The sequence below is a fragment of the Galleria mellonella genome, unplaced genomic scaffold (assembly GCF_026898425.1).
Source record: "Galleria mellonella isolate WM207_F2 unplaced genomic scaffold, CSIRO_AGI_GalMel_v1 utg264, whole genome shotgun sequence".
Taxonomy (NCBI): domain Eukaryota; kingdom Metazoa; phylum Arthropoda; class Insecta; order Lepidoptera; family Pyralidae; genus Galleria; species Galleria mellonella.
In genome coordinates this window covers 356,340-371,282 of record NW_026442060.1, presented here as the reverse complement: position 1 = coordinate 371,282, position 14,943 = coordinate 356,340, and the positions used below count along the sequence as shown (strand labels likewise).

The 14,943-nt window shown below is 31.0% G+C and overlaps 1 protein-coding gene across 1 annotated transcript; it reads left to right on the top strand.

Annotated features, from left to right (window-relative positions):
• The first annotated feature begins 6,697 nt into the window (after positions 1-6,697).
• LOC113509336 (uncharacterized) lies at positions 6,698-13,912 on the top strand. The gene is made up of 7 exons (XM_026892652.2): positions 6,698-7,774; positions 8,061-8,156; positions 9,438-9,630; positions 10,866-10,968; positions 11,446-11,547; positions 12,487-12,639; positions 13,638-13,912. The coding sequence occupies exons 1-7, from the start codon at positions 7,249-7,251 to the stop codon at positions 13,692-13,694; spliced, it is 1,230 nt and encodes a 409-aa protein (XP_026748453.1). The 5' UTR covers positions 6,698-7,248; the 3' UTR covers positions 13,695-13,912.
• Positions 13,913-14,943: the final 1,031 nt, after the last annotated feature.

Here is a 14,943-nt window from a genome sequence, read left to right as displayed (position 1 = left end):
AGCAAAGAAACAAACAGCCCGTCTGATGGTAAACGGTTTGTAGCTTATGGAAACTTGTAACACTAAAGGTGTCACGTGTGCGTTCCCGACCCTGAAGAAACCTTAATATAACCTTTTTGAAAAACCGATATATAGGATACTTTAAATACCGCTTTGTGCAGTTAAAATTGCGGAAAATAGCTAGTGTATAATATTATTAAGATAAGCACGGAGTATTTATAGCGATCAATCGAAACAACCCATTGACCGGACATATCGAATGTTTTCAATAATAGTTCGCGTACATAAAGACAAATGATTTATAGTGTTTGCCTGCGTTTGTCTCTCGTTGATATCACGATTTCTTTGACAATAAAGCGATATGTTTGTTACTAAGCTGAAGGAAGATAAATATTTTGTTGTAATTTTCTTGTAAAATTGAATAAAATTTAGTTTTAGATAGGTTATCGAGTGTAAAAGACGTGCCAAAATTTAGTAACCAATGTATTTTTCAATGTTGCCAGTAATTGGATTAAAAATTTTGCAGAGCAAGTCAATTTTTTAAACTTGAATTAGATTTTTTTTTGTTATAATATAAATATACATACGTACATACTCGTATATTGATTCTGTAGTTTACTTTTTAAATCAAAATAATTGGTTAAATTGAAATAGGTTTTTATGACGAACACAATTTAATTATTGGAGAAATATTTATATGGAAATATCGATCTACATTAAAAATTAACTACTAAAATGATTTTTTTTATATCACTGACAAAAAAACAAGCATACGGCCTGCCTAATTGTAAGTGGTTGCCGTAGTCTGTATACGCTTGCAATACCCGGAATAAAAAGCGTACGTTGCCGACTCTGAAGGAACATCTTTACTTCTTTTTTGAAGAACCTTTTTTGAAAAAATAATTGCTATAATCGGCTGACATTTAGCGTTAAAGAATTGTAAACTTTCTTCTTATGACAGTTATCAGTCTTAAATAATCGAGTTTACTAACTATAATAATATGTTAGTTATACATAAGTTAGAATTAACCAATTAACCACATATTTTATATAAAGGCGAAGCGGCGGACACAGTTAGTAGCAAATAACTTTTGTATATTTTGCAAATAGCATTGCTGTTGGCGCGAACCCAAGCTGAGAGAAGAAGATAGATTCAGAAAAAGAATTAAGAGCCGAAACATTGGAATGGCAAAAATATTTTTATAGTGCAACATTTTCCCTAACCACCCATGTTGTCGTTGTGTGTGTATATGGTAGCTGCAATAACAGGACACACTTGGCAATTCCGTGTACACAGAAAATAAAAATATCACCCATAGTGGTCTTAGTACTTATTGGTGAAATATATAGAGATGATATTCCGAACTTCCGAATTTGAAGTCAAAATTATTATTTATTTCTTAAAGGAAGCTCTTAGTTGCTTTTAATCTTTGTGAAATTGTATGTTTGATTTTTTATCGATGGCGTGTCTTGTAGCCTAAATACAGTAGAAACCTAAACTAACATAATAATTATTTCAATCTGCCTTTATCGATATTCAACGAGTGTTAATGACAGCGGAACAGTCAATAAATGGTATGAGTATAGAATGGGTTTCTATATTCGTATCATTTGTATAATTTAAAATCAATGTACAATATACAAGACATAACTATTGTTTTTATATTTATTGTGTATTTCTTTTTCATACCAACCTCTCTATGTGATTGATATGTGATTTACAAATAGTAAAACATATGCGGGCGCGCGCACACACACATACACACACACACACACACACACACACACACACACACACACACACACACACATATACACACACACACACACACACACACAGAGAGAGAGAGAGAGAGAGAGAGAGAGAGAGAGAGAGAGAGAGATAATGAGAGAGTGAGAGAGACAGACAGACAGACACATATATAATATATACACATGCACGCACGCACGCACATCTGCCCGCCCATTATTTTATCTCTGTTGCGTTTGGGATTGTTACTTTACAGTTCTACTGTTGTTAAAAAAAGAATTACAGAAATAAACAAAGATTTTTCTTACGGTATTGGTACTTTTTTGCGTCGAATCTCTACCTCAAAACGTTGTAACAACTTTGTATAGATATTGGCGCCTTACAAGATAATGTGGTGCTTAGAACATTCCTTGATTTACCGACTTAATATCACAAATGTATTGACCAAAGTATATTTCATCATCGTACATCATTTATTTTGTACACAATATATGTTTCTTAATAAATTACAGCAGAATTGCTTCGGTAGTAACTGGCGCCAATTTTCTCATATATATAATTAAAGAAATTATCTAAATAAACTACTATTGTTTCGTACAGACATTATAAATTTAGTAAAATTATATATGTACGTAATAATATATAAAATGTGGAAGTAAAATAGTTTCTCTTTGACCTAGTCAATTGACCTGACATTTAGCATGAACATAGTATTTGCGATGAAAAAGAAAATATGCCATTTTTTATTTCGGTTATGCGGACAAAGTTGTAGTTTTACAAGTACATACAATTTATAGATTAATTAATTTTCCATTTTCTTTTAATTAAGAAAAATTATGTAGCTAATTTTAATTGAGCCCATGCCTTCTACGACATGATGAAAGCCAATTTCTGCTTTTCAATCACGCTATTGAAATAGAATTGTAATATTTTCATTAGATTTCTATTACATTGCTCAATATGTAAGTAACTTATAAATAAATATATAATGTTAGTGTTTTTTTTATACAACTTAGAATGGCAAACTAGCTGACGGCCCACCTGATGGAAAGTGGTAACCGTCGCCTATAGACATGAGCAGTACCATGGACATAACAGAGTATACTGTTTCGCCCATGATACCCCCATTCGTTGCCATTCCTGAGGACTCAGGTGTTATTCCTCTGTACCCTGTAAATTCACGCCACATCCCACCCTTCAAACTGAAACACAGTCATGCAAACACAACTGCTTCACGGTTGAAACACGAATGGAACAGAGGTACCCAAGCAATCGACTTTTGTACAAAGTATCCCTCTGGTAAATTTAATTTAAAATAAACATTACGTAAATATGTATTTATGGATAATATCGTCTATAATGGTCAACACAGTGATCAGTAGAGCTTTCCGTCGAATACGGCGATAATAAATCATTTCCGCGATACGAGTCGGTTATACCGTTTCGTATATTGAAAAAAATACCGTTTTGTTTTCTGTTCAACTGACAGTATACTTTTTTCTACTACTCTTCTCTGTTTGTTTGTTTAAAATAGTTTATTGTACATAATTTAGAGAGAAAATTGATATATAATAGGTACACAACAATAATGTGTTCGTACCTATATAAACGAAATTAAATTAGTTATTTAATGCAAATAAATTAACTTCACTTCACTTCACCTGACGTCATCTCATTTCATTTATCGTAATTTCACTTTATTTCATTTCATAAAAATATTTTTATATATTGCTATTGGCTTCGGTCAAATTTGAATTTCAAAGATAAATTCTTTTAAATTCTAAATAAGTTGTAAGTACATACTTAGATATACATATGCTAGTCCAAACTTATTTCCAATATTTATATTCTATATAATATATATATTTAGAATTTGAGAGATTTATCTTTGAAATACAAATTTCACCAAAGCCAAAATCTCTATTATATATTATATTTTTATGAAATAAAACGAAATGAAATTATGACAGATGATATGGGACGAAGTGAGATGAAATGAAATAAAGTGAATTTACTTACATTAAATAACATAGCTATGTCTTATAAATATGTAGGCATATGAAGAATTAATCAGGTTAATTTTCATAAAAAACAAACACAAACAAGTAAATTTTATTGTGCAAATTAAGAAACATGATAGGTTTATCAAAAATGAACTATTTAAAGAAAAGTAGTAAGTGTCATTTGGGATGATATTAGAATTCAAACGGTATCACATACATCCAAATTTGTTCAAGCATTTAGAAGTTGTGGTGGAATGAAGAAACTTATATACATAATTCCTGAAAATATAACAATCCTTATTGGGTAGTCTTGTAAAAAAATATACCTACGCGAATAGAAAATATTCTCCTTTCGGAAGTCATTTAAAATGTGAAGAATTAACCAAGTATCGACGGGGCATAAAGCTAGTAACTGATATTAACGGTTGAAGAGGGTGAAAAATAACAATAACACAATACTACAAGATTTATGGTGTTTGTGTATGACTAACGAATGTGCCGACTTCGTTCCACTGAGTGGCAAGGGTGGGGTGTGATTTTGCTGATTCCTGGCGCGAAATTTTGTTTGTATTGATAAAATTGATTGGAAAGAGATTATTTTTATCTTTTATTTAAATAATAAAGCAATTTCTAATTACTAATAAAATAACTTTTGCACAGTGGCAGTTGCCAACCTATTTGCCAAGTATGGCAACTACTAGCAAAACTTCCCTTACGGGGGAGGCCTATGTTCAGCAATGAATAGTTAAAGGATGATATGGTTTTTTTTTATGGGTGATAAAGGAATGGTAACCCCACTCGCGCTATTGGTATACCCCGGCACCAGTGAGGGATGATAGATGAAGCAGGTCAGTTAGCCCATCGTGACAAATTCAATAAGAATTGTTCACGATGGTTTCCAGGGAGAACCACGTGGAGGTCGACCTGATAGGGCATATTGCTAGCAATGTTGAACTACATTGCTAACAATCCCTTTCCCCCCGGATGATATGGTTTGGTAATTGTTATTGTATTCAGTGACGTCATTTCTCATTAAAAATATCTTTTATAGGTATTGTCTCACAATAGATTTTCTTTACAACGAAAAAGATAAAGGCATTTTTGTATTATAAGGATTTTGATAATTAATTCCGATTCTCAGTCGGTAAGTCGACCCTTGGGCTATAATTATGCTTTTCTAAGATAATATATTTTTTCCTGTTGAATTATTTTGTATATTGATATTATATAACTGTAAGAATACAATTTGTAGGTAGACATAATCGCAGTGATAGTTTTAATATGCAGCTAATGGGGGGAAGGGATTATTAGTAACGCGGACTACTAACAATAGACTCTCACAGGTCGACCTCCCCGTGTTCCATCAGGAAAATATCCTGCTGAATTCTAAGTGTATTCATCACGATGGTCTAACTGACCTGCCTTTTCATTCTCACGTATTATCGCTCAATGGTGCCCCGCCTGCGTACCCATACCGTTAGCACAGGCGAGGTTACCATTCCATTTTAACCTTCCAAAAAAAAAACTGTTATATTATCCTTTTTTTATATAGAGCTTCCCCATTATTATGATCAATGTTTTATCTTGTCTTGTGTGTTGCCTGATTTATTGGCCTAACCATCGTTTTGGTGTTTGACACTAAGACTGCCTTTTTGTAGTCACCTGTCACTTTTAGACGTTTCAAATTGTTAATATCTCTACGCGCATTATTACCATCGTTATCATTGTGTATCCTCACCATCATTTTCCTACACTTTTTAATTTGTGATCAGTTTAATATGTTTTCCTGTTTCATTTTTATCCAATTGTAGTAATTTCTCTATCCAGGCAATTCCTATTCTGACCCTATCATCTTTCACAGTTTATCCAAATCTTTTTAGACCTTCTGCTTGTCCTGCTTAAGTATCCAATTATGCATTAAAGAAAGAATTTAGCATAGACCCTTATTCAGTTTCAAATGTCAGGCTTGTCTTTTTCCTATTGTTATTTGATTCGAGTGGTTTCAGTTATTGTTGTAATTATGCCTTAATAAAAATTCTCATTCGATTTAAAAATTGTAGCAAAGAAGTCATTAAAGATAATCGCTTCTGTATGTTAAAATATACTAGTAAAGGGAGTCGCACAAAAATTAGGGGTCATGTCAGAAAAACATATGTCGAGTTTCCACTGCGTATAATTTTATAATTTTTTAAAAATACCACCCATATTAGCTGTCACAAAGTACTTTCGGGAGCAATATTTTAGACAATTTCTTTTATTAAGATAGTAACTTTACTAATATATTAAAAGTGTAACTATTGTCTGCCTGTACATGGGAGAATTAAACAAATATATTTTGAGGAGTCTTAGTAAGGGCAATAGAAGCTACTCGTAAAACAATTTTTTATAGAAATTTTGCTTGTTTGTTTGTCTGTATGTTTATTACGGCATCACGAAAAAACTACTATAGTGCATTCCTGAAGCTCTAACTTAAAATCTGGTGTATGCTTACCTTAATACATCATCTAGAATGGTCTACTTCATTGCTTATCTTACTTTTCAAATCACATGTACGCATAGCGTACAAAAAGTTAATAATGATATAAAAAAGGTTAAACCAAAAAATTTATAAGTACATTTTGCTCCAGAAAAAAAGCGACTGATATGTTTCATAAATGTATTACATTTAAAATACCTTAGAATGCGAAATTAGGAGTATGCATGTGTAGATTGTGATTCGCAATATTCTGTTTTTATTGCCTAATAAAGAAACGAGTATTAATCTTATAACATATATATTCTATCGATATCAAAAAAGGGAAGATTAGTACAGAAATAGTCACATAATTGCACAGTAAAACAGAAGAATTTAAAACTTTCTTCTTTCAGAAACCACTGACTAGTAAAGCATAATTTTTGTAATAAATGATTAAACATTTTTTATAAACAACCGAAACTTGAGATTTCAGATTGGAGAAGGTTCGATAAATGCATTACATAAATTAAGTGCCTTTTGACAATATTGAACTTGAATTCATTTTGACTATTATAAATTGAAAACAATAATAAGATTATTGCGAATATTAAAAAAAATGAATGAGTATACTTAATTTGCATTATACAATATAGGAAATAAGCAAGACAATTTACAAACACAACGATACAATTGTATATGTACAGTAAGGCGGTCTTATTGCTGAGGGCAATCTTTTCAAGACAACCTTAAAGTAATGCACTAATTGATGTACAGGTATAATTAAGAAAGTATCTTTTGCAAAAAAATTTTAGTATGGGAGAGACTTTTTGTTATTTCTCGATAAACTTTCATTTGAAGAAATATCCAGTTTAGAATGCAGAGAACTTTCTTAAGTATTGGCATTAATATTATTTATTTCATCTGTATAGTATCATTGATAAAGAGAATTTATTAAATAAAACTGTACGTGAGTGTACCGCTGAATGTAGTTTGAAAATTACACTTACTTTGTACATATCATTGATATCACATCCTCTAACATGGATAAAGCACTACAAGCACTCGACCGCACTCTCTCAGTTGTTGGAATATCAGTATTTAATAAAAGCAATTGGGATACGAAAGGATGGTTTGCATTTCAGATATCCAATGTCATTGTCAGCTTCACTTACTTTGTTGTGTCCACTATTTTTGTTTTTATAAATACTACTAATATCACAATATTCATTCAAGGATCAAGCATTTGGGTAATTGGATTAACAGTTCCCTTATGGCTAGCTATGTGTTTAGTTTTGAGAAGGAATTTCCGTATGTTTCTGGAAGAAATGGTATTCGTTGATTGCTTATTAGATATGCCGTTTCTTAAACTGGTTCTTTCTGAAGGAGAAGGGACCAAAACAACCGAGTTGAAGCATTTGATAAACAGTACACAGACAGCATTGTTTAAGTATTCAAGGATGCTGCTTCTATTTTATTTATGGTGCACTTATATGGTATACATCTTGTACGTTTGCATTCCCATTTATGAGATAATTGTTACTAATGATCCGTCTCTACGACCTTTGGGTAAGTAATTTTGCTTTACATTATTCTTTACTATTGTATTCATGTGTACGTTTGTTTAATTGTTACATATGTATAATATGTATGTGTTTATGAATATTATCAATAGTTTCATAATAACTTTTAGTTTTGCCTACATGAGTACTCTAAAAATACGATATATTAAAATGTCAAAACTACCTTATTTTGCATTCGAATATTAAAAACAATTATTATTAAAAATACGAAAACCTGAATAACATTTTTTACTTGAAAATTTATTCTTATTTTACTGTTAATTTTGTTTCAGCATTCGGCATGTGGTTCCCGTGGGATTTAGAGAATTTATATGTTTATAGCTTTACGTTTATATATAACTTTTATTTTGGGAATTTGTGTTGTATCGGTAATTATACATTAATTTACATGTTATTCGTAATTATAATAATTTGCAGTTATTCATAGTCCATCGCTGAACACAGGTTTCATCAAAAAACCGCCTAAAGGAATAGTTCTGAGTAATATGCATGCAATGCCTTCTTTTAATAGAATAGGTCTTCTCTAGTTGATGGTCGACTTACACTGTCGTGTTGTAACGTCATTGTAGAAACTTTATTCTCTATTAGGCAGTTAGTGCTTAGAGCAATGTGCTCTGCCTATGGCCACTAAACAAAAAAAGTAAAGTTGTTTAGATGTTTACGCTATTGGATAAGAATGTTTGTATACAATTGGACGTCATCGTAAATTAATACATAGTTAGAATACCATTATGGATGAGTAATATATGCCAGTATCTAATATTGTAGTTACAATATCTATATATTGGTCCATTAAAAAATATGTAAAATTTTGGTTGTCCAAAAAATAATATTGAAATGGAGCGTCCGATTGAAACTAATGGAGATATCCGACTACTATGAGCGGTATCAAAATGGGTGATAAACTTTTCCTCCGCCATCCTACCAGGGAAACCCAATATATAGATATCGATACTAATATTACCCATGCATAATCTAATCTTAGCTGAAGTATATCCTAATATATAATGATGAGAATGGAAGCAGAATAAATGCAGTCAAATTATAAGCATTGCGCAGACTGAGGAGTAAATATGGCAGATCGCATTCATAATATAGAAGTGCAAGAGCGGATTGCTTTGAAAGAAAGTGGCGATGTTTAAATGAGAAAGATCATGCTACGCTAGTTTAGGCATATAGAAAGAATGCCTGGTCATTGTTTAAACCAGGTCCTTGGTCAAAATTTGTGTATTTTATTAAACACTTTATTTTTTTTTGTTGCTATTGACACGATTTTTGTGTATCTCTTGATGCAAATAAAGAGTTTGTTTATGTGTCCATCTATTACTGTGTAATGAAACTGATATGTACGAATAAGTAGATATATTGCGAAAGTGGATGAATGTAGTTACTGGGGATGCAACAACAAAGGTATTTGGTGTAAATGAAATTAAGGTTATATGAATTAACAACTGGTCATGGTAAATGAGTGAATATATTACTGTTGTAGATTTAAATGTTGGTTTTTTGTTACTTAGTATTAAAAATTTAGGATATTTTTTATTTTAATTCATGTAAGCATATTCCCCGAGTCTCGTGTTATAGCCAGTGTTTCTCATATAATTTATATGTTTTAGTTTCAATATAATTATATAGATTATTATTTTTAGTATACTCTGGTATACAACTAATGATTGTACTACTTGTTGGCCAAAAGATACGTCATTTGAAAGTGTTGACGTTCATTCTTCTGAACCTGGATGAATTGGCCAAGGAGTTTGTGAAGCAGAATAAAGAACAATGGCAAATCTTTTGCACTGCAGTACTTATACAGTGCGTGGATCATTATGTAAAACTAAAAAAGTAAGTAATATAATGGCCAATCTGTTTATTTGTCTAATAACAGATATAAAATTATAAAGAAACTGATAAGGTATGCCAGCGTAATTATCCTTTGAAAGTATGTCTTCCAGTCAACTCTAAGAACCCGAAAGGAGAAAGTATTTATAGGGTTTATATAGTAACCTATATAGGGCATACATAATATTCTTTTATTTATATTATATTAGGCGTTAAATGTCCACTGCTTTTTATTATAACAGATCGTTATTTGTTAATCCTTGTCGGCTGCCCACGATACAGGTTTCCCTAGTGCGAGGCCCATTGTATTTTGTGTTTGTAACTTTGTATTTTTGTCAAATAATCAATTTCTGATTTCTAATCTATTATAAATATAAATAAGTCCGTAAATTTATAACGAGATTGTTACAAATTAATGAGAGATAGATAAATAGATAACTAAATTTTACGAAATTTAATTATATTAAAATATGACCTAAAAAGAACAGGAGTAAACTCATATATATGAGTTTTCATAGTGAATGGAGCATAAAACATAAGTAAGAATAAATTCAAGGAATATGTTCGCTAGTCCTTCTTCTTATCGAATTCGATACGCTATTGTTTGAACAGTAGCGGTAATTATAATGTATTCAGGAACAGATATCATCTGCCTCACGACATGTCGCCGTCTCATTATTGAACATTATTTCTCATTATTGGCTGCCATTTCTCACTAATGGCTACTATTTCTCACTATTGGCTGCCATTTCTCACTATTGGCTATCATTTCTCACTATTGGCTGCCATTTTCCGCAATTGACCGCCATTTCTCACTATTAACCACGATTTCTCACTACTGGAGGTCGTTTATCATTACTGGCCGCCATTCCGTACAGAAAACTGCTCACTGCAAATTTCACTTGGTCGGTTCACCCATCTACGAGTTCTGGTAATGTCTATTATATATATACATATATCATCATAGTCGTAGAATACTGACGGATCTTTATATGTAATCTTCGTCAGATCCGTCAGTATTCTTCGACTATGACGATATATCTTTTATAAGAAGTCGCTTTATCGAGGTTTCGTTTCTTGGTGAGAAGTGACCAGAAATATAAAGATGCCCGATTGTTGTGGATAGAAGTTGCGTAATGATAATAAGATTATTAAACTATATTAAAAAATACATCGTGATATATTCATTTTATGTTGTCTATAAAATACTACAAATTATATTTGACATTTCTCCACAGATTTAGTAACAAATTGAACAAAACATGTCAGCCTTTCTACTTGTCTATTATTATGGTGGCTACTACGCTTTTTTGTCTGTGTTCAGTGAAAATCGCTATATCTGTAAGTAGTGGAGCCCAAGCATTTTACAATAATACATATCTATATTAATAATATATATCTGAAAGGAATTTTTTACTTATTTGTTTTTGAACGGTTCAATTAAACGTTATCAAATTTGGTTTTCTCCAACCCTTATCATAAATGTACATTTATAGTGTGGGTAGAGAAGAATATAGAATACCCATGTTTTATCTCGTGCAAGTTGGTTTGTACGTTTACATATTTGAACGCGTTTATTTGTAAGACGTTTCTAAACGTCGGATGTAAATATTGTATTAAAAATTAATAAAATGGATTGGATTGTTAATTAATTATTATCCTAGCTTTATCATATTAGTATATTTTAATTCTACGTTAATTTAGAACATATTTAAGACTTTTAAAATACAAGTAATAAACTTAATGTAATATTTGAGACACGAATAGCTAAATATTTGTTGAAAGTAATATAACATTAACGTGACACGATTGTTGCAGGATAAGCTAGCGCTGGATACCATGAAATATTATGTCATTGAATTTTGCTATATAATGGTTATGATGGTATATTGCTTCTTGGGACAGCAAGTTGACAATGAAGTAAGTTCTTATATCTTTATAATTAAACAAAAATAAAATTTCTGGAACTAGAAAGGGCACAGAGATCGCTGTTAAAGGTGATGATACTTTAAACCATTTCGGTTCCCTACTGAAAGCCATTACGTAATATCCGATCTTCTGACTGTAAGAAAATTATATGTACTTCAACTTACATTCAAAAAACATAAATCACTAATATTTAATCCTGAAAAGAATAAAAATAGAAGAAAACACAAAGTAGCTGATACAATCACAGTTAAAACCACATATGCAAAAAGACAATACACCAGTCAATAATCGAAAATATATAACAATTTAAATAAAGAACTCGGTATATATTCACTCGATTATCATAAATGTCAAAAGACGCTGATTACTTGGCTTAAAACCAAAAGTTACGATGAAATAGAAAATTAATAATTAATTATAAATTAATAAATAAGAATAGTCTGGAATCAAAAATAACCATATAAATAATAAATAAAAGGTACAAAAATTATTATAATTAAATAAATATTATTAAAATTACGATTAGTGACATGCTTTGGTGTCGCATCGGTGTGATTTATTACAAAATATTAGATTCATTTATTTGCCATCATTATTATCATATTAGTCGTTTACTGTTCGTCGCTAAACATAGGCAATGCGCTTCGCTTGGCAGGTGGATTAGCAACCGCGGTTAACTATTCATTGCTGAATATAGGTTTTGCCAGTAATTGCACACTTGGTCGGCGAGTTGGAAATTGTAGTGATAAATTTATATATTTGAGGTATTTTCAAAGTTTATTTGTATTTGTTTTGTCTCGTGCAATGAATTGAAGAATAGTTGGATATGAATAAAAACAACGGTAATTTAGTAGAAAAAAATATACTAAAATATCAGGTAAATATAAGATTTAACTAGGATTTTATCAAAATTTTTTATTTTAATTTCAGTGCGAGAAATTAGATATAGCTGTCACCGAAAAGTGGTATATATATAACAGGCAACACAAAATAAAAATGCGCATTTTTAAAATGGCGACCGGTCAGAGAATGCCTATATATATATTTGGAAGTGTTACATTATCATTGCCTACTTTCACTTGGGTAAGAACAAATATATTTTTAACTGTAATCTCGTATTACTGGTATAAGTAGAAATAATCAAGAGTGTACTCGTATATGTTGTCATAGTGTCAATTCTCATTACAATTTACAATAAATATTTACATAGATAAAAAAATGATAATGCGATAAGGAATTAAAGTACGCGGTGTGTTCAGAAAATAATGGTAATTTTTAAATTATGTGGTTTTGTAGAGTCTGATAGTTAGTTTTTTTCATCTTGGTACATATATCATAAAATTTTCAGTTATATTCATTGTTTATTTTTTCTGTGGAAATCGTTAAGGTTAGACGTATATTTGTGAGTTCGGTGGTTTTCGTTTGTTAAAAGAAATGGATCAAAGAACTTGTATCAAGTTTTGCATAAAAAAATAAAATATATGGAGCATCTGTTATGAGTAAAATAAAGTTTACGAGCAGCATAAGCATTATTGAGATGGTCTTCAAGACTAGATGTTGAAGATAGACTATAGACTAGAATATATAATAAAGCTCTGGACACCCCAGCTTCATTGTTCGTGAATTTTTGGTCAAAAACAATATTATAGAGATGCCCCAGTCTCCATATTTGCCAGGACTAGCTCCGTGTGACTTTTTTCTATTTCCAGAAATAAAGAGAACTTTAAAAGGCCGTTGTTTAATAGCCATAGATGATATTAAAACCGCATCGCTGAAAGAACTAAAGGCTATCCTAAAGATCGAGTTAGAGAAGTGTTTCGAGAATTTGGAAAAGCGTTGGCATAAGTGCATAGAAATTTAATGGAAACTATTAAAGGCGATAATATTAATGTAGACGAATAAATATTTTTTGTTATTATTAAAACAAAATCCGTTATTTTCAAAACACATATCGTGCATACATATTAGAAATGTCATATGACATACATAATTATTTGTAACACTACTGTTTTATCATAGCAAAGAAAAATGAAATATTAATGTTTTGATACCTAATACGTATCTATGTTTTTTTTTTACAGTTCATTAAAACGGGAATGTCCTGTTTCACATTAATGATGTCGGTGATAGAAGATTGAAATTAATTTAAATAGTATAAAACAAAATTTATTAAAATTAATTTAGTGTGGAACATTAGATTGCAATGAAAAAAAAAATAAAACAATTAAAATATATACAAAAAAGTATTAAATGATGAAAATAAACTTCAAAATTATTGATCTATCTCATTCTTGCATTTGGAAATAATAAAGTAGTCACAATAATAAATGTTCTTTTCTTTTAACCATAAACATGGAATAGCAAATTAGCTGCCGGCCTACCTGATGACAAGTGATAACCGTCGCCTATAGACTTAATCAGTCCTCTAGATAGGATAGAATACTCTGTGATGCCTATGGCATCCTCATAAGTTGCCATTTCTGAGAACTAAAATGATATACACTGTATTACTATAATATCAAAATAGTTCGTTAAAACAATTCGTAAAGAAACGTCGTACTAAATGACGAGAAACTGATTTATCTATGTCCGAACACTGAAGATACTGCTAATCATAGGCCTAATTTACTAGAAGGAAAAATACTGAGTCACCTACAATCTTCAAGTTGGAGTAGGACAGGGAATTGTTAATGTGAGGACTAGTAGTGCCGTTGCTAGAAATATATAATCTTTAATTGACTTCCACACGGTTCATCTTGGAAACCATCGTGGTCGAGGGATTGTTAGTAATATACCTTATCAAATTACCTCCACGTGCTTTCCTCTGGAAACTATCATGGTTAATTCTTGAATTTTTCACGATAGGCTAACTGATATGCTTTCATCCTTACCTATTAGCAGTCACTGGTGCCTAGCTAGCGTATACCTTTAGCGCAAGCGGGGTAATCATTCCGTTATCATGCATTAAAAAAGGATTGTGGTTGATTCTTCGGCCTTGTTCCTGATTTTATCCTCACCTATCTTGCATTCAGCTCTGGCAGTACATATCAATAGCATAAGTGGGGTTACCATTACATTTTTATCTCATAAAAACCTCTATTTAACTTATATGGAAATATATACTCACTTGAATATCGATACAAAATAAGAAGATAAAAGATGCGGCTAAGGTAAGTAGTATTCGAAAATATCAAACTTCGAAATATATTAAACAAAATTCTATTTGATAATTATTTAAGACCAGTTATATTCAGCTATTTTACAAATTGGTAAAATAGTTTAGTAGCAAGTGAGTGAATAAACATTTACTCGTAACTACGTTTCGAAGGTTCTGCTATGGAATCCAAGAATAAATTTGAAGAATCTCTGAATTTTTCAAATTTATAT